This window comes from Gigantopelta aegis, chromosome 2 (genome assembly GCF_016097555.1).
Source record: "Gigantopelta aegis isolate Gae_Host chromosome 2, Gae_host_genome, whole genome shotgun sequence".
NCBI lineage: Eukaryota > Metazoa > Mollusca > Gastropoda > Neomphalida > Peltospiridae > Gigantopelta > Gigantopelta aegis.
The window spans coordinates 8,789,531-8,810,295 of NC_054700.1; the positions used below are offsets into that span (position 1 = coordinate 8,789,531).

General features: G+C 36.7%; 2 protein-coding genes across 2 annotated transcripts in view; one reads left to right on the forward strand and one right to left on the reverse strand.

Annotated features, from left to right (window-relative positions):
* LOC121379397 (band 4.1-like protein 4) overlaps positions 1-8,457 on the reverse strand; it is a 68,072-nt gene extending 59,615 nt beyond the window's left edge. The window contains exon 1 of the mRNA XM_041507998.1: positions 8,079-8,457. Coding sequence (XP_041363932.1) covers positions 8,079-8,222 — 144 coding nt within the window. The 5' untranslated portion in view covers positions 8,223-8,457. The remainder of the gene's footprint in view (positions 1-8,078) is intronic.
* Positions 8,458-10,583: 2,126 nt separating this feature from the next.
* LOC121380905 (40S ribosomal protein S15-like) lies at positions 10,584-16,276 on the forward strand. Its single transcript, XM_041509936.1, has 5 exons — positions 10,584-10,632; positions 12,543-12,646; positions 13,202-13,334; positions 15,544-15,645; positions 16,132-16,276. Exons 1-5 carry the CDS (start codon positions 10,630-10,632, stop codon positions 16,243-16,245), a joined length of 456 nt encoding a protein of 151 aa, XP_041365870.1. The 5' UTR covers positions 10,584-10,629; the 3' UTR covers positions 16,246-16,276.
* The last annotated feature ends 4,489 nt before the right edge of the window (positions 16,277-20,765 follow it).

Sequence of the window (20,765 nt, forward strand, 5' to 3'; positions counted from 1 at the left end):
GGACAGACAAAAACCTGTTGTGCCCAAGACAGGCATGCACTACAACAGCTTGCTCTGAATGTGCATGTAAAGCCCTATGACCTGACCTGACCTACATTTTAGTGATGTTCCAATACAGGGCTTTAGATTTCACTTCTTTGGGCACAACAGGTTTTTGTCTGTTCTGAGCACACCTACATGTAGGTCTTTTAGGTGCAGTAATGTTAATTATTAATTGCTTGTGAAGAAATGCATAATGCAAGTTATTTTAATCTAATTATAGCTTTACATTCCATAAATGTTGAGGTGAAATGTCTTGAGGTTAGCATGTTTGTACGTACCGGGTAATTTGGGCTTGTTTATTTTGGGCATACATGTACTTATTTTGGGCATACATGTACTTATTTTGGGCATACATGTACTTATTTTGGGCTTGCTTATTTTGGGCATGCATGTACTTATTTTGGGCTTGCTTATTTTGGGCATACATGTACTTATTTTGGGCATACATGTACATGTACTTATTTTGGGCATACATGTACTTATTTTGGGCTTGCTTATTTTGGGCATACATGTACTTATTTTGGGCATACATGTACATGTACTTATTTTGGTCATACATGTACTTATTTTGGGCTTGCTTATTTTGGTCATACATGTACTTATTTTGGGCTTGCTTATTTTGGGCATACATGTACTTATTTTGGTCATACATGTACTTATTTTGGGCATACATGTACTTATTTTGGTCATACATGTACTTATTTTGGGCTTGCTTATTTTGGGCATACATGTACATGTACCTATTTTGGGCTTGCTTATTTTGGGCATGCATGTACTTATTTTGGGCTTGTTTATTTTGGGCATACATGTACTTATTTTGGTCATACATGTACTTATTTTGGTCATACATGTACTTATTTTGGGCACAGCCTTTATCGCCTGACCTGTGGTCCAATCTAAAAACCTTGCAATTATTGACTATACTTTTTTTTAATTTATCGATTTGGCTCAACCGTTTGTTTGGGAAAAGGTAAACTGTAATTGTCCTCCAGCTAGGATGATGGAATAGGTGTAAATGTGTTTGGTTTGGTATACATTAATGTAAATTACTTCAATTGTATACATGTATACATTTGTATACATGTGTACAGAGAACAATATACATGTATATAGGTTACAGAATGCTAAATTTTCTGGTTATGCAAATTTTTTATTCAGGAGGAATGACATGTGTACATACAAATGTATACATGTATGTACATAATATACATGTATACAATTAAATAATTTACAATTAGTTTGGTCTTGCTAAACATATAGCAGAAAATGTACACGTATGCAAAATTGGCTGCTTCTATACCAATGACCTTTTCCGAAAGTTGCTGAATACACAAAGAAAACACATTTTAGCTAGCCATTACTTTTTAAATGGCATGAAATACAAATGTACACAAGGTCGCCACTTGGAACTGTCACTTATAAATCCAACAGACACAGCCCGTATTTACAAATCTACCTCAGCTTCATGTCTTCTGCATGCTCTTAAAGGGATATACCCTAGTTTTTAAACACTTAGGCATATTTTTTATTATTATAGCCATTTTTGATAATAGAAATCATACTTTACTTATATTTTATAGTTTAGATTATTAATTTCCGTACATTCAAAGTGTTTTTGGTCATCCTGGTGTTTAATATCACAAAATGCATTTCTCATAATTTTAAAAATGCACGTGCATCTGAGAAGTAACAATTATGGAGTCGGTATCTCAATATTTCAAAGTCACACGCGTGCATGCAGACTCAAGTTTTACTCAATTGTAACTTTATAGTGATTTCCCTAGAAATTAGGCACGGCATGGTAGACCAAACACTTTTGGGGCATTTTCACCATTTTCGGGGCACTTGTTTTTCATTAAAAATACACAAAAATTAATTGAAATAACATTAATGTAATTTATGTGCTTGCTTTAATAAATGAATGGCAAAAGATATAAAAGGCATATTTTATTCATTAATAATACCTTTTTTTGGTATTTTATAAAGGCAATTTTAGAATTAATTAGTGAAAAAGGCTCCTTTAATCTCAGGACAGCATGGTGCTGATTAAGGCAAGATGGTGTTAGACTAGTTATTGAGGCATGGTGCTGCACCATGCTAAAACAAGCTAGGGAAAACACTACTTTATTCAAATGTGATACATGTTTGTAGATTAACTAAACTAAACGGGATGAAACTAGGGTCTGTCCCTTTAAGCATGTAAAAAGAACTAACACCGTTTCTAAGAAAATATAACATGTTGTTTGTTTTATTTTTAAATCTAATGTCAGGCTTTCTGGCATAAAATAATTTAGGGGTATAAACTAAAAACAAACAATATAGACTATAAGTGTCCCTACCAGGTGGTGATGGGTCTGAAATCTTTTGAAACTGGACATGCACTTTTGTCAAATTTTAAACAGCAGTTCTCTTACTACAATTTATTTTAAAATTAAAAAAATATCCCATCTGGCTCACCACATACCCTGATACAACTTAAAAGCCTGCAGGTGAGCATTAAAGTCACAGCTCACCCTGTATATTGCCAAATTAGCCAACTGCTAATATATTAAGTAGCTACATGTACAACATTAACCCACATTTTAATAATTTTCAACAGGGGCAGCACAGTGTAAAAAATTACAACTCATGGTTGCCAGACTCGCCTTTCAACTTACTTGTAAGGACATTTTCACAGATACAACAAATATAACCCACACACATACAAAAGTGGTACGGCCATGCCGTATCTCTTTGAAAAGTGGTGCGGCCATGGCTGTACTGCCTGCACCGCCCCTGTTCAAGGAAATACTCCAAATATCTGAAAATTGGCTATTTAAGAAAAACAATTGTTCCAGTGTGATCCCTCTAAAATGCGTAACACTGAACTACAGTTTGTCCCAGTGTGTCCCCTGTAAAATCCGTAACAATGAACTAGTTTGTCCCAGTGTGATCCCTCTAAATTGCGTAACACTGAACTACAGTTTGTCCCAGTGTGATCCCTGTAAAATCCGTAACACTGAACTACAGTTTGTCCCAGTGTGATCCCTGTAAAATGCGTAACACAGAACTACAGTTTGTCCCAGTGTGATCCCTGTAAAATGCGTAACACTGAACTACAGTTTGTCCCAGTGTGTTCCCTGTAAAATGCGTAACAATGAACTACAGTTTGTCCCAGTGTGATCCCTGTAAAATGCGTAACACTGAACTACAGTTTGTCCCAGTGTGATCCCTGTAAAATGCGTAACACTGAACTACAGTTTGTCCCAGTGTGATCCCTGTAAAATGCGTAACACTGAACTACAGTTTGTCCCAGTGTGATCCCTGTAAAAGGCGTAACACTGAACTACAGTTTGTCCCATAGGAAACATGTTACATGTATGTAGGTTGCTATGAGAAAATACACACATGTATAAAATATTCCTTGCTGTTAACGGAAACATTTGGCAGATTTTCTCTGAAGACTGTCATAATTATTAAATGTTTGACATTTAACAACTAATGATTAATTAAACAATGTGCTCTAGTGGTGTTGTTACTTAGAAAACAAACTTTAAGTGTTTAAATTGGTGTGTATGTATGCTCATTAAAATGTAACTGTTCAAACAGTCCCTAATTAAAACTAAAAGATTAGTTAAATATTGTATTTATTTGGGGGTGAGATGTAGCCCAGTGGTAAAGTGCTTGCCTAATGCACAGTCGGAATAGGATCGACCCTCACTGGTGGATCCATTGGGTTATTTCTTGTTCCAGCCGTATACCACAAATGGTATATCAAAGGCTGTGGTATGTGCTATCCTGTCTCAGTGTTTCTGCCGGAAATTGTTTCAGGGTATGGCGCTATGGAATTGAAATACAACCAGTTAACAGGGGGTATGTGGGGAAGCCACCAGAAAGAAAATGGGTTAAATTCAGGGTTAGAGTTAAGAAAATTATATAGTAATGATAAAGAGTAATTCATTTTGAAAAAGGTTAACGTTAAAAAACAAATCTGCCAAAAAAATTGGGTGCAGTGCCATACCCATTTTACCATCTGGCAGAAACACTGTGTCTGTGGGATGGTGCATATAAAAGATCCAGTTTCCTGTCTAAGACTATATGTCGAAATTACCAAATGTTTTAAGTCCAATAGCCGATGATTAGAAATCAATGTGCTCTAGTTGTGTCGTTAAATAAAACAAACTATAAATATGGTACTTATGTTCGGAGAGTTTCCAATGTTGGCAGGACAGGAATCCTGTTAAGGATGACACAGTACTGTATTAAATGACCTCCCTACTTGCTAGCGGGAGGTCTGGTCATTAAACCTATTCTGTATTTGTTTTCACACACGGGTCATAAAATGCATGGTTAGCTTTGTAACTGGGTTAGTGGACATACATGTTCTTGATGTAAAGGCATTCTTGTACATTGTACCTTATAAGATTTCAATACTTCTACAGTGACTCAAGTGCATCTGAGACACTGGATGAATACACGATGATACGTGTAAATTATCCACTGTAATCAGTCTCAGTGTCAGCCTTCGAAATTCAGATCATCTGGTGATGGCAATTTTGTATAAATTTTAATAATAAGAAAGTAAATTTATTTGATGATAAAAAAGCTGCTGCAGATTAATTTTGCAACAGCTTTTTGTAGCAACATGCACTGCTGATTACTGTCGCAAATTATGAGGGCTGCAATGTTCAAAGTTTGTCTTGTTTGATAACACCAGTATATATATAGAACACATTGATTTATTAATCATTAGCTAGATTTGATGTCAAACATTTGGTAATTCAGATTTGATGTCAAACATTTGGTAATTCAGACAAATAGTCTTAAAAACCCCCATTATATTTGGCCATTGGCAGCAATCTTGAGATCTTTGATATGTACTATCATATAGGCAGGCAACACATACCATGGCCTTTGATATATTACCAGGGTGAGACGTATCCCAGTGATAAAATGCTTGTTTGATGCGCGGTCAGTCTAGGATCGATCCCCGTCGGTGGGCCTATTGGGCTATTTCTCGCTCTAGCCAGTGCTCCATGACTGGTATATCACAAGCTGTTGTATACATGTGCTATACTGTCTGTGGGATGGTTCATATAAAAGATCCTTTGCTACTAATGGAAAGATGTAGCAGGTTTCATCTCTATGACTATGTCAAAATGACCATATGTTTGACATCCAATAGCTGATGATTAATAAATCAATGTGCTCTAGTGGTGTCGTTAAACAAAACAAACTTCTTTTTATGGATATATTACCAGTTGTGAGGCACTGGTTGGGAGGGGAAAAAACTCCAATCAGTGAATGGGTCTACCAACTAGGTTCACTCTGATCATTATGACTCAAGATCCTCAGCAATGCTCTACTAGCTAGCTGAGCTAGATCACCTATAGGGTGTATACTACCAAATCAAATCCCATTGACAACAATAGTAACATATGTGGCTAAAACTCCTACCTGCAGCATATCAATTGACATAAACGCCACAAATATAAATACTACCAACCCTCACCCTTAAAGTGAATCAGAAACAATTGGGGGTCAAGCTGCTCATTTCTGAGATAACGGGTAATGTCTATGACTACCCTAGTTCCGCACAAAATTTGAGTATTTTCTTTACAGGTACCCCATACATGTTTCAAGCACAAGGCTACTCGACAAAGTGGTACTAGATGAAATAAAATTGCATATAAATTTTTGACAAGTAGAAACTATTTTTTTTTACAACCAATACACTCACATTTATCACCAATCACCAACTTGTGGTGTTCACTTCTTTATCAAAAGTTTGGTGCACAAACGAACTTTGACCCAGCCGGAAGTTATTTGGTTTAGTACTACTACTTGGGGTTTTAGATACACCTATCTCACGATACGATACATATCACAATACCTGATTCATGATGTTTTCACAGTAAAACAAGAAGTTGAAGCTCAGGTGAAGTGAATTAAAAATACAGTTTTAATGTGGAAACACCACGTGACATCATAGACAATGACCTATATTGACATAAGCATGCATATGTCGGTATATATTTTCTCTGTCTACTGTCAGGGGCGGGATTTAGCTCAGTAGGTTGAGTGCTCGCTTGAGGTGCTTGCGTCGCAGGATTGAACCACCTGAATCCATTCAACTCATTGTTTTTTTTTTTTCGTTCCAGCCAGTGCACTACGACTGGTATATCAAAGGCTGTGGTATGTGCCATCTTGTCTGTGGGACAGTGCATATAAAAGATCCCTTGCTGCATTAGAAAAAATGTAGTGGGTTTCCTCTGATGACTATGAGTCAGAAAATGTTTGACAGCCAATAGCCGATGATTAATTAATCAATGTGCTCTAGTGGTGTCGTTAAACAAAACAAACTTTGTCTGTAAACTGCCGGGGGGTGGGGGGGGGGGGGGGGTTGTTCGCCAAAAAATTCACCGATTTAAATATGTATTACATTTTGGCATTTATGTCAAAAGATTATAGTTTTTAATGTAGTGTTCAGAGTATACTGCACAATGTACATAACTTAGCAAAAACCACGGTTCTATTTATTCTGTGAAAAAACCCAACCCAAAATCTATAATGAATTACACAATTTAATAGTGAAAACAGACAGAATTTATGCAATCAAGGAATATTTTGACATTTTGGTTTTAAAAATTTCAATTAGCCGAGGATTAATTCTGTGATAATAAACATTGCACGGATCACAATGGAAACAGATTTGGTTTAGCCAATTTTCAAATACACTGTATTACAATGTACGCACAGTATTTCCTTCAAAATTATTTAAAAGTGGCTAATTTAAAGAAAATTTTATTAGCCATATACTGAATGTTGTAGCCATTTTGTATTAAAATTAGCATTTTGGCTGATTTGGCAAAGTGTACGGTAAGCCTGGCATGGGTTCCATCCTAAATGCAAGTTGCACCGAAACTTCCCAGTTTGATGTGTAATTATTATTTTGTAATTATGTCTATTGTAATAAATTACTTTAATAATGGCCTGTTTTGATTAAATTGCACAATTTTTTTCAATCCCATCAGACAACCGGCCCGGAATGATTTCTGCCTGCAAAACTAACACTAACCCTAAACTTACACTAATTCTAACAAATATTGTTATGGAGTGTGGGCAAAAATTAGGTGTAGCGATTTTGGAAACTTGCATAGATCTGTAGCAAATGTTCTTTGGCAAACTCTATCAATGTCATTTATGTCTAAGTTGCCAAATCATGGGTGTCATATTTGAATTTTTAGAACTGGTCAACAAGATCATTGGACTGGTTCGAAAGCACCAAATTGTCCAGTAATAATGTATATTACACTGATCGATTCATCTTTAGAATTTCTAAGTAAGAAATCACAATTTTTATTTTTCCTGTGTGGTCTAGCTCTAGGCCTATCCCCATTTATAAACAGTGACAGAAGAGGCTAGAAGACATTTGTACTGTTATAATCACTTTCAGTCAGATATACATGTATAACTCTTTAAAGTGAAAACATGGAATTAATACCTACAACTGGGTACTAAGGCAAAGATTACTGCTCTAACACAGCAATAACCCTATGTTTGACGATAAATACCTTTACATTGATAATTTTCAAGTTTACCAACAACAAATTTTCGCATATTAACCATTAATATACACACTACAGAAAGAAACCTGACAGCATCCCCTTTCAACAATCTTCCGGGTAACTACGTACGTACTGGTGGGTTTCTTCCTGTATTAATTGAGTGTACACACTAGTGATTAATATATATCAATTTTTTTTATTGATTATTTAATAGTCGTACTCGATATACATTGTAATAATCATGGGAAACAAAATTTTGGTTCCGTGAATTTACCGACATGGTACTGGAAACGATTGTTAACATGAAATCCGAATGGCTGAGCGGAAATCTTTGCATACACATTGGTAGGTAGAAATTCTGTTTTCTTTATCGAGTTATCTCTGACTGAGAGAGTGATCGTAACCGTCCAAATGTCATTCTAGCTCTCAGATGGCAGAGTAGTTATCAGGCTACAATAATTATTACAAACTTTCAACAAAGTTACAAACCTTGAAAGGGATGTTAATATTCGTCTCATCGAGGAACAAAACCAGACACTGTGGGTTCTTCGAGTCGCTGCTTGTATCTTTTGATCCTGTTTTGTCCTTGTTGCTTCTGAATAACCGAGGAAACAGTCTTGCTAGGCGAGACATTGCACGGACAATCTGTCACCGATTCTATGGGCCAGAAATTGCAGAATTCCATACAATCAAAAACCGCGCCAGATACTATCGCTTTAACTTATCATGTTTCTCTGGAGAATCGTCAGTTATACCCATTTCGTAAGACTCAAACCTCAGAAATGTTTTATCATGTTTTAAACCTGACTTCAGAGTGCAGATTTCAAAAATCGGCTTTAATCATTGTAAACAGAGATCAATCAACGTAATCTTGTCACCGTAAATTCCAAAACGAGAGTTCTCTCGCACCTTGCAACTTCATAAAATACTGATGGCTAAACCCCGCATTCTGGTTTTATCTATAAACAAACGTCTATTGAAATGTTATGGATCAAATTTCATTTAACAATAAATAAATAAATAAATAAATAAATAAATCAGCTATCTGGACTATTAGTTGTTAGTAAGACAGTGCCATCTAGTGTAGTTGCCTTTCATCTATCCATTGACCCGTTAAAACTACCTCTCAAAGTTCTTGTTGAGAGCCAGTAGTACCCCTTTACGCAGACCTCCGAGGATTAAAAATGTGTATAACCCATTTATCGGTTACGCAAAAACTAATTCAGTAATCAGTTTTGTGGCAGCCCGTTATGTAAATGTAAATGATGTCATTAATTTAGTGCGCGAAAGAAAAATAGGTTACGCAAAATTAAATATGTGAGCGACGTATCCAAGAAATCATTTATGATAGTAACATAAAATGCTACTCATCTTCAATAAAATTGTTATTACATATATGACATATTTTGTTTTCTACTGAAGATTCAGGTTTTGTTCTAATATTACAACGTAAAGGTAATTCATGAATTCTCAATAGGTATAGTATACGTCTATTTTCTCTTGCACTGATGTGCCATATAATATTCAACATCTAATACAGTGTGCGATTTGGGTTTTAAAAATGTAAGTGTCATAGGGACTTCCTGTTTGTAAATCTTTAGAGCCCGCCACCAACCAAGCGAGCCCTGTCGTGCGTTTCCAGTAGAACAGAAGATACACTAAATGTTTTGCATGAAACCATGGAAAATATCGCTATTCAAGACTGAGGTTTCCCAGGATTTTGAGATATATGTCGACTGTGCCATTTCGAAAAATCAATCTAATTTGTACAAATAATTTTACGAGCTATGTGGGCTGGTATGCTAACCAAGCTAGAGAGTCCTGTATGATTTTTGCGAGCCTCGGGCTCCCGAACTCTCCTCAAAATCGCACACTGTATATAGAAAAACAATCTAGCTGAATCATTAAATTTTCCTAAAATTCTTTGTTTCCCCCACAATCTTCTAATCTCAGTCTAGACATAAATACAAATTGGGATGTACCACCAACATCCTTGACTTGCCCAGGAAAAATCCAAAACCATATGCATTTAACAGTGTTCTTATCCCGGTTACCCAAATAACTCTTCCAGCAATATCAAGCTTTTTCATGAGTAGATAGCTTACATCAATATTTAACACACTTATATAATGATCAACATGAAATAAAAAAATAAAATTGTTTTGTTTAACGACACCACTGAAGCACATTGATTAATTAATCATCGGCTATTGGATGTCAAACACTTGGTCATTCTGACTCGTAGTCATCAGAGGAAACCCACTACAATTGTCATAACGCAGAAAGGGATCTTTTATATGCACTTTCCCACAGACAGGATAGCACATACCACGGCCTTTATCCAGTTATGGTGTACTGGTTGGAACGAGAAAAAACCCCAATCAGCTGAATGGATCCACCGGGGTGGTTGGATCCTGCGACGCAAGCACCTCAAGCGAGCACTCAATCGATTGAGCTAAATCCCGCCACTAATCAACATAAAGATCACATCTTCCCCAATCTGCTAATATTGCAATACTTGATACATGTTTACCATATCATCATCCGGCTGAGGATACATTTGAGAAAAGCCGCTGCCAGCACACTACGGGTTACTATCTATTTTCAATTGGCAGCAAGGGATCTGTTATACGCACCATCTCACAAACAAGATAGTACATACCATGACCTTTCTACACCGTTTGGAATACTGGCTGAAATGAGCAATGGCGATATGCAAGTTTAGTCAGTGTGGTATTTTGTTTTTTAAACTGGGTGTAATTGCTGTGAAGTTTAAAATAATAATAATAATAATAATAATAATAATAACAACAACCACAAAAACAATAATTATAATAATGTTGTTGTTATTATTATTATTATAAATCAATGTGCTCTAGTGATGTCGTTAACAAAAAAAAAAAAAAAAACTTTATTATTTATTAACAAAAGAAGACGGTATAAATAAATAAGATCAATGTATTCATGCAGTATCTTACCTGCGCGCAGCCGCATCAAGGAGTTCCGCTAAATATTGTCCTTTCCGGTAAAAACATTCAACATGGTGAGAATTCAGTCCACAGTCTTTACTAATTGTTTTAATATCTAATGTAATCGATGAAATTATTTAATTTTTATATCAATAAAGTTAATGTATATATGTTATTTGTTAAGTTCGTGCAAATATTTTAATATAAAAATTTTGTATTTGGTGTTTAAAATGGGAAACTAGTTACTGCTTAGTTCTTGACAGCAATTATCGCTTAACGTGTAAAAACGGGCTACCCCATAAACCGGTTTGTTTACATGAAAAAAAAAAAAAATGCACATGCATAAACCGGAAAAATATCCACCCGGTACCCCCTCCCCTAACTCCTAACTAAAAATAATAAGGGGTGGGGGGGGGGGGGGGGAGAACAGGCGGATATTATACCCCTCTTTCTTTTCTGGGGGTCCTAACCTAAATACAAAGGGTCCCAAAACCACACAAACGACAGAGAGCTGCAGACAACAAATCATGTGTATACTATATGTTTCATTAAAGTAAATTTAACGAGCTGTGTTGTTGTTTTTCCTTTCGGGAAATCAGTGTCGGTATTCATTGTTTATTCTTTCAAAATCAACATTTCACTTTGATCTGTATAATTATTTGAACCATTTCCTGCAAGCTAAATGACACTCAATACCATGTTTATGAATTGTGCTACTTGTTTGCTAATGCAAATCACAACATTTAACCAATTTGTTTTATTCGTCTGGGAATTTCCGATTGTGTTCGGCCTGTTGACGAGAAGTTCCGAATGATCACAAATCTGCGATCTCTTTCCGGAAATTACCAACTTTACCCGATTAAGCGCAGCAAAGGATAAAGACGCAGTGTTCCCAGAGATTAAAACTTTTTGTTTTCGATATGGGGAATCCCCATTTGAATACGCAGTTTATAGGTAGAAAAGAAATAGTGTGTTACACAGAATGGATCGATCTTTGATAGTGGACAGGGTTACTGAAAATGTCAGATATTTTATGCGTCCCACGGGACGCAGTATCTCTATTTTTGCGGGTCCAGTTAAGTTTTAGTGCGTCCTATACACAAGTTTTGTGCGTCCGGTAAATCCCTGCTTTTGTTTGCATTAAAGTACATCCCAACAAACTGCACATGAGGAAAAAGGGCGGAACTTGTCCGAATGGACATGGACAAGAAAAGTAGTGACTTAATATGCACCCTCTACTAGGGCGGAATGTGGCCCAATGGCAGTGGTAAAGCACTGGCTTGATGTGCACTTTGTCTAGGATCTATCCCAGTCAGTCACTGGGCTATTTCTTTTTCCTAGCCACTTAAACATGAATCCATGACGTTTTGCCCCCAGTTTGACCTGTTCGCCTCATGTACCTGTTTGCCCCAAATTTTTTGTCCGTTCACCCCCAACTCCCAGTTATGTTACTTTTAAATATTGTATTGTTTCTTTAGAGGCATGTTAAAATGCGTATGTGTTTTTTTTCTTAAAGGGGAGGGATCGTTGTCTTTCCACGATTTGGACGGATCATGAATCAGTCAGGGCACCGATATAATCACCAGTTTTAATTAATTCATATAGGGTTGCACTAGAGGAAGCTTGGCACACACAGATGGGTCCAGATGACACATTCACATCGACACAGTGGTATCTTTAGGGGGGATAACTGGTACTTTTGTGGGAGTGAACTGGTTATGCACGTGGGGGCGAAACGTGTGGTACCCCTTTAAACATGAATTCTACCAACAGAGACTGGCAGAATCCAGCTCCAAATTAAACAAATCCAACACTTCGTTGAGGGTTGGGTCATTTCGAAGGAATATTCCAAAGTCATTCCGGATGAATATCCCTCTGTGATTTTCATTTGGAACATTAGCCAACTATGTAGTCCTATCAGTTTAGATCCCATATTTATTGAGTTATTTTATATGCTGTGTACAAGTTAAGAACATATTTTCAGGCCGACCTCGATCCCCAAGAGTTGGCTGAAAAGAAGAAGAGGAGGACTTTCCGTAAATACACCTTCCGCGGTGTTGATCTCGACCAGCTGCTTGATATGTCGAGGTATGAATGTGTACCACATATTATTGGAACATAATTTAGCTTCATGGTCTTCCGCAAGGACTTTCTGTAAACACTCCCAACTCCATATAACCGTAAATAAAATGTGTTGAGTGCGTCGCTAAATAAACAATTTACTTACTTCTGTAAATACCTTCCGTGGTGTTGATCTTAACCAGTTGCTCGATATGTCGAGGTATGAATGTGTACCACATATTAATGGGACATAATTTAGCTTTATGGTCTTCCGCAACTGTTAACACGTTCAAATTTCATGAGAGTGGTCTATGAAAATTGCGAGAACAATCATTTTGTTTGCCAATTGCTATTTTTTCTCCCCTACACTTCAAATTTAGGGTTAAGTTTTCTTTTTGGTGTACACCGTAACAGTGTTTCTGCGAGAAAGACAATTTTTGGGTATGGCACTGTGAAATTAAATCTTTGCAATGTGTGTGCTGAATGCAATAGGGGGTATAGGGCCTCCCCCCTAAAGAAAGTGGGTTAGGTTTAGGGTTTCCTTCTTGTAAATTTGTTTTGAGTTTGAACTTTTTTTTCCAGTGAGCAGCTAATGGAGTTGTTTCATTGCCGTGCCCGCCGGCGATTTGCTCGCGGACTCAAGAGGAAGCCACTGGCTTTAATCAAGCGACTGAGAAAGGCAAAGAAAGAAGCTGGTCCACTTGAAAAGCCAGAGGTAATATTTGGTGTGGTCATAGTCAAGTAGGATATGACTACAATAGTTGCCAGACTGATCTTAATGCTTTCTATGGATAGAGATTTAGCTCAGATTGTAGACCGCATAGCTCACCCTGTCCATTGCCAAATAGCCAGTTGCTTATTTTTACACAGTGTCTACTACAAATTCTTCATTTAATACATTTTCTTTCAAGTAACCATTTTAAATCATTTTCTTAACATGAACAAACTTTTTTCCAGTGTAGAATGTATTTGTACAACACTACCCATCATGCAACTAGGAGTCGGTAATATTTTTGTTTGTAAATATTATCGATAAAAAATATGTTGCTATAGAAATGATAATCCAATCCTTCTGTACAAGTTTTTATCTAGTACAGTCTACGCAAAGGTTATCAACATTTATAATATATCAGACTATCCACAATTATATTGACTACTCGTAGTGTTATCAATAATTGTATTACTCTGATCAGTTTGCGTGCATGTAAATAAATATCTTCACTGATTAAAACCACAAGACATGTTAATGTTAATTGCAAAGAATATAATGTGGTGGGTTATACACACTAGGTGGGTCATGTTGTAAGAGCTGTTTGTGCAGGATCAAGTTAACAATATTGACTTTCTGATAAAGCTGGCAGATAAAATAATGTTATGTTAGATTGGTGGGGACTTGTCTACAGTAGTCTGAGGCCAGTGGTTTAGAGTTAGTATTAAATGATCACTGCAATGCACCAACAGCAATTTAAAACCAGGCCACGTCAATTTTTAAAACCCGACTTTTTCCACAAATAAACGCCTGAAAGATTATTTTGCTATATGTAGACATCATTTTCCTATGTACTAATGTTATGTACGGGTAGATAATGTACACCAGGTGTAAACATTTTGCTATCATTGAGGAGCTTTACCGACTGCACAAAAGTGCCATCAATGATGCTCCCGATCTATGGCAATTTGTATCTCAACAGTGGCTATTGTTTAGTACAAACCATGACACATTTCCATTATGAATTTTTAGATTTTAGTAAGTAAGTATGTTTAAAGCTAATATCTGGGTTCTTGTGGATCATGAAGTCTCGAGAATTTTGAGGCTTTAATGTAACTTCATGTTGAATAACTATTGAAGGTATTGCAATTTGGAGTTGGTGATATTTTGTCGTAAATATCTCTGATTATAAAAATATTGCTACAGAAATGATAATCCAATCCTTCTGTACTAGCTGACATCTAGTGCAGTCTACGCAAAGTTTATCAACATTAAATAGAAATGGTAATCAAAGGTCTGAATCTGTTATTTTCTTTCCCGTTGGATACAATTTATATCCAGTGATGTCCTGTTTGAGATGACCGAAAGAAATGTTTTATTTAATAACTTACTGAACACATTTATGTTTATATAGTGTAAGACATGGGCAAGGACACAAAGAAAACGAGATTAGAGATTAAATGTGCTACAGTAACTATTGGTGGATATGGGGGGCGGGACTTAGCCCAGTGGTAAAGCACTTGCCTTGATGCACAGTGGGTCTAGGATTGATCCCTGTCGGTGGATCCAGTGCACCACAACTGGTATATCAAAGACCGTGGTTTGTGCTATCCTGTTTGTGGGATAGTACTTATCAAAGATCCCTTGCTGCTAATTGAAGAGAGTAGACCATGAAGTGGCGACGGCAGGTTTCCTCTCTAAATATGTGGTCCTTAACCATATGTCCAATACCATATAACCATAAATAAAGTGTGTTGAAAGCGTCGTTAAATAAAATATTTCCTCCTCCTTCCATTGGTGGATGTGTCAGTAATTTTGCCTAGCTGTTGACCAAAACTGCCACGCTTTGATAATGTTTTTGTTTTTTCAAAATTATAAATGAATTTTTGTTTGTCGATTACAAATGTATCAAACTATGTTTGAAGAAGATATTATGTTGTGATATGTTACTGTCTTTCTATATATTAACACAGCTGTGATAGGTCAGAAATGTCATTATGCAAAAGTCACAATCAATTTTTTAAATCATTAGCCAGTATAGGATGTAACTTGCAACATCAGAAGACCTGGTTGTTTGTGTCTACAGTGCCAAATAGGGACTCTCGTCATGTAAAGATGATCAAGGGCAGCAGGTTTAAACAACAGCACTTTCAGAACAATAGTTTTGTCTTATTTCACAATATTCTTAGTTAACAATAACTTTATTTATTTTCAGGTTGTCAAAACTCACTTGCGGGACATGATTGTCGTTCCAGAGATGATTGGCAGTATTGTGGGCGTGTACAATGGCAAGACTTTCAATCAGGTGGAAATTAAGGTAGGTATTTATGTAATCAGTTTTATCTTTAACCTAGCCCTCTTAAATACATTTTTTTGCTCCCTGTGTGGCCATATCTGAATGTTTTATATTTATTTTATGTCAATTGTTAGCAATAAATAAAATTTTACTTGAAAACTGTAAGTGCTCGAGTCATATGTATCCAGGGGATTTATCAAGAATTCATGAATTCACCAAAAAATTGGTGTTGGTTGACCATTCTTAGGATATTGTTTGCTGGTTTCAGGTAGTAATTTCTGTATAAACCTTTTGTTTGTACCAATATAGAATTAATTGTGATGGTGTCATTACAGATGCAGACTTTATCGGCAATAAAATAAATATGTATTTTGATGAAAAAAAGTTGACACTTCCTTTTATCTTGGGTTTTATAATCTTGCCGTGATGTTAAATGAGGTTGTTAGCCATTGTTCAGTATGTGCTTTCATTTCTGGTTATTGATATTGTGAGTTGTTTTATTTTCAGCCTGAAATGATTGGTCACTACCTGGGGGAGTTCAGCATCACCTACAAACCGGTGAAGCATGGTCGACCAGGTATTGGAGCCACCCACTCCTCACGGTTCATCCCTCTCAAATAGAGGAATGTAAATAAACAAACATTCAGTGTCACTTTGTTTTGGTGGTGTTTTTTTTTGTTTTGTTCCATGATGCATTGGTTGGTGTGACAACCCCTGCAATTAAGAAAATGTCTACGGCAAAAAACATGCTGTTGTGAAAAAAACAAACCCAAAACATTTCCTTTGTAAAAGGAACCCCCAAAACCCCCAAATCGATCATAGTCCAAGGCAAAAAATGCTATGGAGAATTTATTAAAAACTCCACATCAATCTCCACTGCATTGCTGATTTCACGGTCATGTGCTTGTTGCTGTGATACCATTTTAGTTCATTGGTGGCAGGTCTTGCCAGGTTAAAGGGCAAGGCCATTTGGCTGAAACTGATGGAGATTTTTCATTTATGGCATTATTGCCAGAAGGCAAGTATCTTAATGTAACACAGCACCCATTTAAAATGAACAACTTTCAGGCATCTCTAAACATGCAAAGGATGACACTGGTATGGCTGCACTATTCTGTCAACAACAAAAAAACAAGTTTACAATGCCATGTATGGATTATTAAATCAATTTGGGCAGAAAGATCCATTTTATAAATTTGACTCCTATTGAAAAAATTTTGTTTACATGTACTCCAATGTTTGATATGCTCCTATGCCAATTTTTTTTATAAAGATTGGTACATTTAAATCCCCCATTGCATTGCATAATGTAAACTTTTGAAGTCTTATTAAAAAAAATTCTGCCACCATGCATTCAACCATCAAATGCATTTGTCTCTAGCCCTGTGTTAAAAAGCACTAGCGTCGGGCTAGTGGATTTGTCCAACTCTGATGGAAAGACGTGTCCACATTGTTGGGAGTAGAAGCATTTGCCAATTTCAAGTGCTAAAATTCCAGTTTATTTGTTTCGTGAACATCACACACTGATTGATCCATTTTGTCAATCCATTGGGGGGGGGTTTATGAAAGGATGAGCTGTTCAGTGACACCACCTCACATATTAATCTTTAGCTATTTGGGAAACCTGCTACTAGGTTATTCCTACTGATAAGCTGCAAGAGTCCATTGATCCTGAGACCTATCGCACTTCAGGCAAACACTCTACCACTTGGTTACATACTGACTATACAAAGCCTGACCGGTACATCAATGGCCATGGTATGTACTATCCTCTCTATGAGATGGTGTAGATAAAAGATCCCTTGGTGCTAATCGAAAAAGAGTAATCCATGAAATGGCGACAGCGGGTTTCCTCCCTCAATATGTGGTCCTTGACCGTATGTCCAATGCCATATAAGGGTAAATAAAATGTGTTGAATGCATTGTTAAATCATTTTCTTTTATACAAAGGGTGGGATGTAGCCAAGAGGTAAAGCGGTTGCCTGATGCAGTCCATTTAGAATTTATGTCGGTGGGGCCATTTCTCTAGTCCGTGAATCACGACTGATATATCAAAGACCGTGGTATGTGCTATCCTGTCTGGGATGGTTCATATAAAAGATTGCCTAAACCTTTTGCACACATATCGGGGTCAAGTGCTGTCTGAAATTGACACTCCCCCGCAAGTCTGTGGGCCCTTTGGGCTATTTCCAATTCTAGCCAGTGTCCCATGGCTTGTATATCAAGGGCTATGGTATGTTCTGTCTGGAGGATTGTTCATATATTGTAAAGATCCCATGATACTAATGGAAAAATGTAGCAGGTTTCCTATCTAAGACTAAACTGCCAAATGTTTCACATCCAATAGTAGATGATTAATTAATCAATGTGCTCTAGTAGTGTCGTTAAACAAAACAAACTTTACTTTTTAACATATCTATTGTTTGGTGATTAATGTCAAATACATTAACGCTAGACAGTCTGGAAAAAAGACTAAACCAACAGAAATTCATAAAAATATATTTAATTTGTCATATACATTTACTTTTTACATTTTAATATTCAAGTAATATCGATCATGAATCCAATGGCTAAAGTATATGTGTTCTAACTTAAAGAAAAAAGACCTGCAAAGAAACTAACCGCTAATTAATATTAATAAGTTACGACTGCATCTGACAATAGTGAACATTCTGAAAGTACTGCCAAATCAATACATGTCCCCTACCGGGTCCATTTTATTTTCATGTGAATCTGTAATACATGAATATAACCTTTCTGAGAGGGTGATAATGCATTTGCTCTACTGCCCTCGATGAAATGTAACGCGGACTGCATCACTCTGAAGTTACAGTACGCAACCAATTGTGCTGTCAAAATGGGGCCACATTTTAAGAAACAAACTTGATCTGTAGCTCTGTGATAAAAGCTACATGTGTAGATACACGTCAGTTCAATATCTTGAAACATGGCAAGAGCATGGGACAAAACTATTGAAAAATGGGTAAATCTACATAAAACAACTTTATGTGCAAGCCTCTGAAAATTGGGAGCATGGTTTCCTACGCGCGTTGCTCGCACAAATCTAATTTTGCATAACCTATTTTTGGTTCACACACAATTTCGAGCACCATTTACATGTATATAACTAGTTAGGCAAAAAGGAAATGGGTTACATGGATTTATTTCTGCGTAACCGATAAATGGGTCATGCAGATTTTCAATTCTCAGAGACCAGATGTATAAGTCTACATGATGAAGATATATTCAAAATTTCAGCTCGATATCTAGAGGCACTGCACAACTACATGATAAACTTAATATACACAAAATGTGAGAGAGGAAAAAGTCTGGGACATCATTATGTGGAATCGTTCCAACTGGATGTCTTAACTTTACATGATAATACTACATATAAAACGTCAGCGTAACATTTTTGAGTCATTGCATTAAAAAAACAGTTTGGGAAGCTGTATAGAATAGACTGATGAAAACAAAACCTATAGGCCCTTCAAGGTGGTCCAGTAGGGGACCGTTATAATTACCTTTGACAGATATTTCAACTTCCTTTCATGCTTATATCTAATTAAGATTCAAGCACGCTGTCCTGGGCACACACCTCAGCTATCTGTGCTGTCTATCCAGGACTGGGTTAGTTAGTGGTTAGTGAGAGAGAAGAGTGTAGTGGACTTTCACCTACCCATTGAGTCCTTAAGAACTCACTCTGGGTTGGAGCTGGTACCGGGCTGCGAACCCTGTACCTACCAGTCTGTAGTCCAATGGCATAGGCCTAACCACTGCGCTACCAAGGCCAGTTTTGGACAGACGGCATCCTTTCAAACATGAATGCACAACAATAGTCAGCTTGTGTAGGTAATGTCACATGTATTGTGAAAGTAATTACAGATTTTGGCCTAGATAAAACAAAAATAACACCAACAGAGACCGTGAAAGATCCAATATCGGAGTTTATAATATATAATTTTCTTTCTTTCCGGCAAATATCCATGAATGTTCTCATGGCCTTGCTACCCTTTGAATTCTATCTTGTTTCTTCCAAATCTGGCAGCAGCTATTTATCTTCGAACGTTTTTTTGTTTTGGTCATCTTCCTTATCTTGTTCCTTGTTTTATTATTATTATAATTTTTTTAATATGTGGGCATTGGGCCTACCATTTCTCACTAGCTTTGTCTCTGGACTTCGTCTCACCGCATCAGACTTAAGACTCTGACTTGGACGTACATGTAAACTATTTACATACCTATATCCTTTCAAGGTTCAGGCACACCACATCAGAAAGTGTTCAGGCATTGCTAAAAGACAACTAACCAATTACTATTCTGCTCTCCTACCAGTGATCCATTAGTTAATGGTGTGAGTAGACCACCTTTATTAGTGGATGAGGATGAGGATGCCAGGTGGGTTGAAGAAAGTACACAGAAACTGCAACTGTGGAGAATGTCGAGATTTTGTCATGGACAGCACAGGAAACTGTTAAAGTAAACTGATATAACAGGATCAAAATCGTGCAACATCATGGGAGAAATTCAAGTCTTTTTAAAAAAAACCCTAACGAAACCCCAAAACCCCAACCTATATAAAGACAATGAGAATGATAGAAAGTGATAAATAAGAAAGTTGAATGAAAGTCTAAGCCAATAATGGGATTTAGTCTTCAGCAGCTTTAAATCCAGTGACAAGTACATGTATAGTGCTCACTTTGTTGTTTCTATTTTAATAAATAAAAATTACAGGTGCTTGTGCAGGAATTTTAGCAGGTGGGTCTAGACAGGCGATAAAATTTTATAGCGGGGGTCAACACATGCTCCCCGTTAAATGTATGGGGGGGGGGGGGGAGAAACTTTTGGGGGGGGGGGGGTTCAACTGTACAAGCACCTGAATGAACAGATTCTGTACACAATCTTCATAGGCATACAGGCTCCCATTTTTGGAGGGGAAAGGCACGTTTTTGCCCGAATTAAATGAAAATGTCAGAATCTGCATAACTTTTTTTTTTTTACATTAGCAAATGGCTTGCAAACACATTTTTACATGGATTACAACTAATTTTAATGGTAGAATGATGGATATACATGGTAAAAAGCTTCAGGTTAGTACATTTTGCCAGAATATCTAATTTTTGCCCTCATTTGAGTATTTA

What these genes read in the sequence shown, in the direction of transcription:
- LOC121380905 (XM_041509936.1), top strand. An exon ending in CAGCTGCTTGATATGTCGAG is followed by an intron (nt 12,647 to 13,201) that starts GTATGAATGTGT and finishes TTTTTTTTCCAG; the next exon opens with TGAGCAGCTAATGGAGTTGT. An exon ending in GTCCACTTGAAAAGCCAGAG is followed by an intron (nt 13,335 to 15,543) that starts GTAATATTTGGT and finishes ATTTATTTTCAG; the next exon opens with GTTGTCAAAACTCACTTGCG.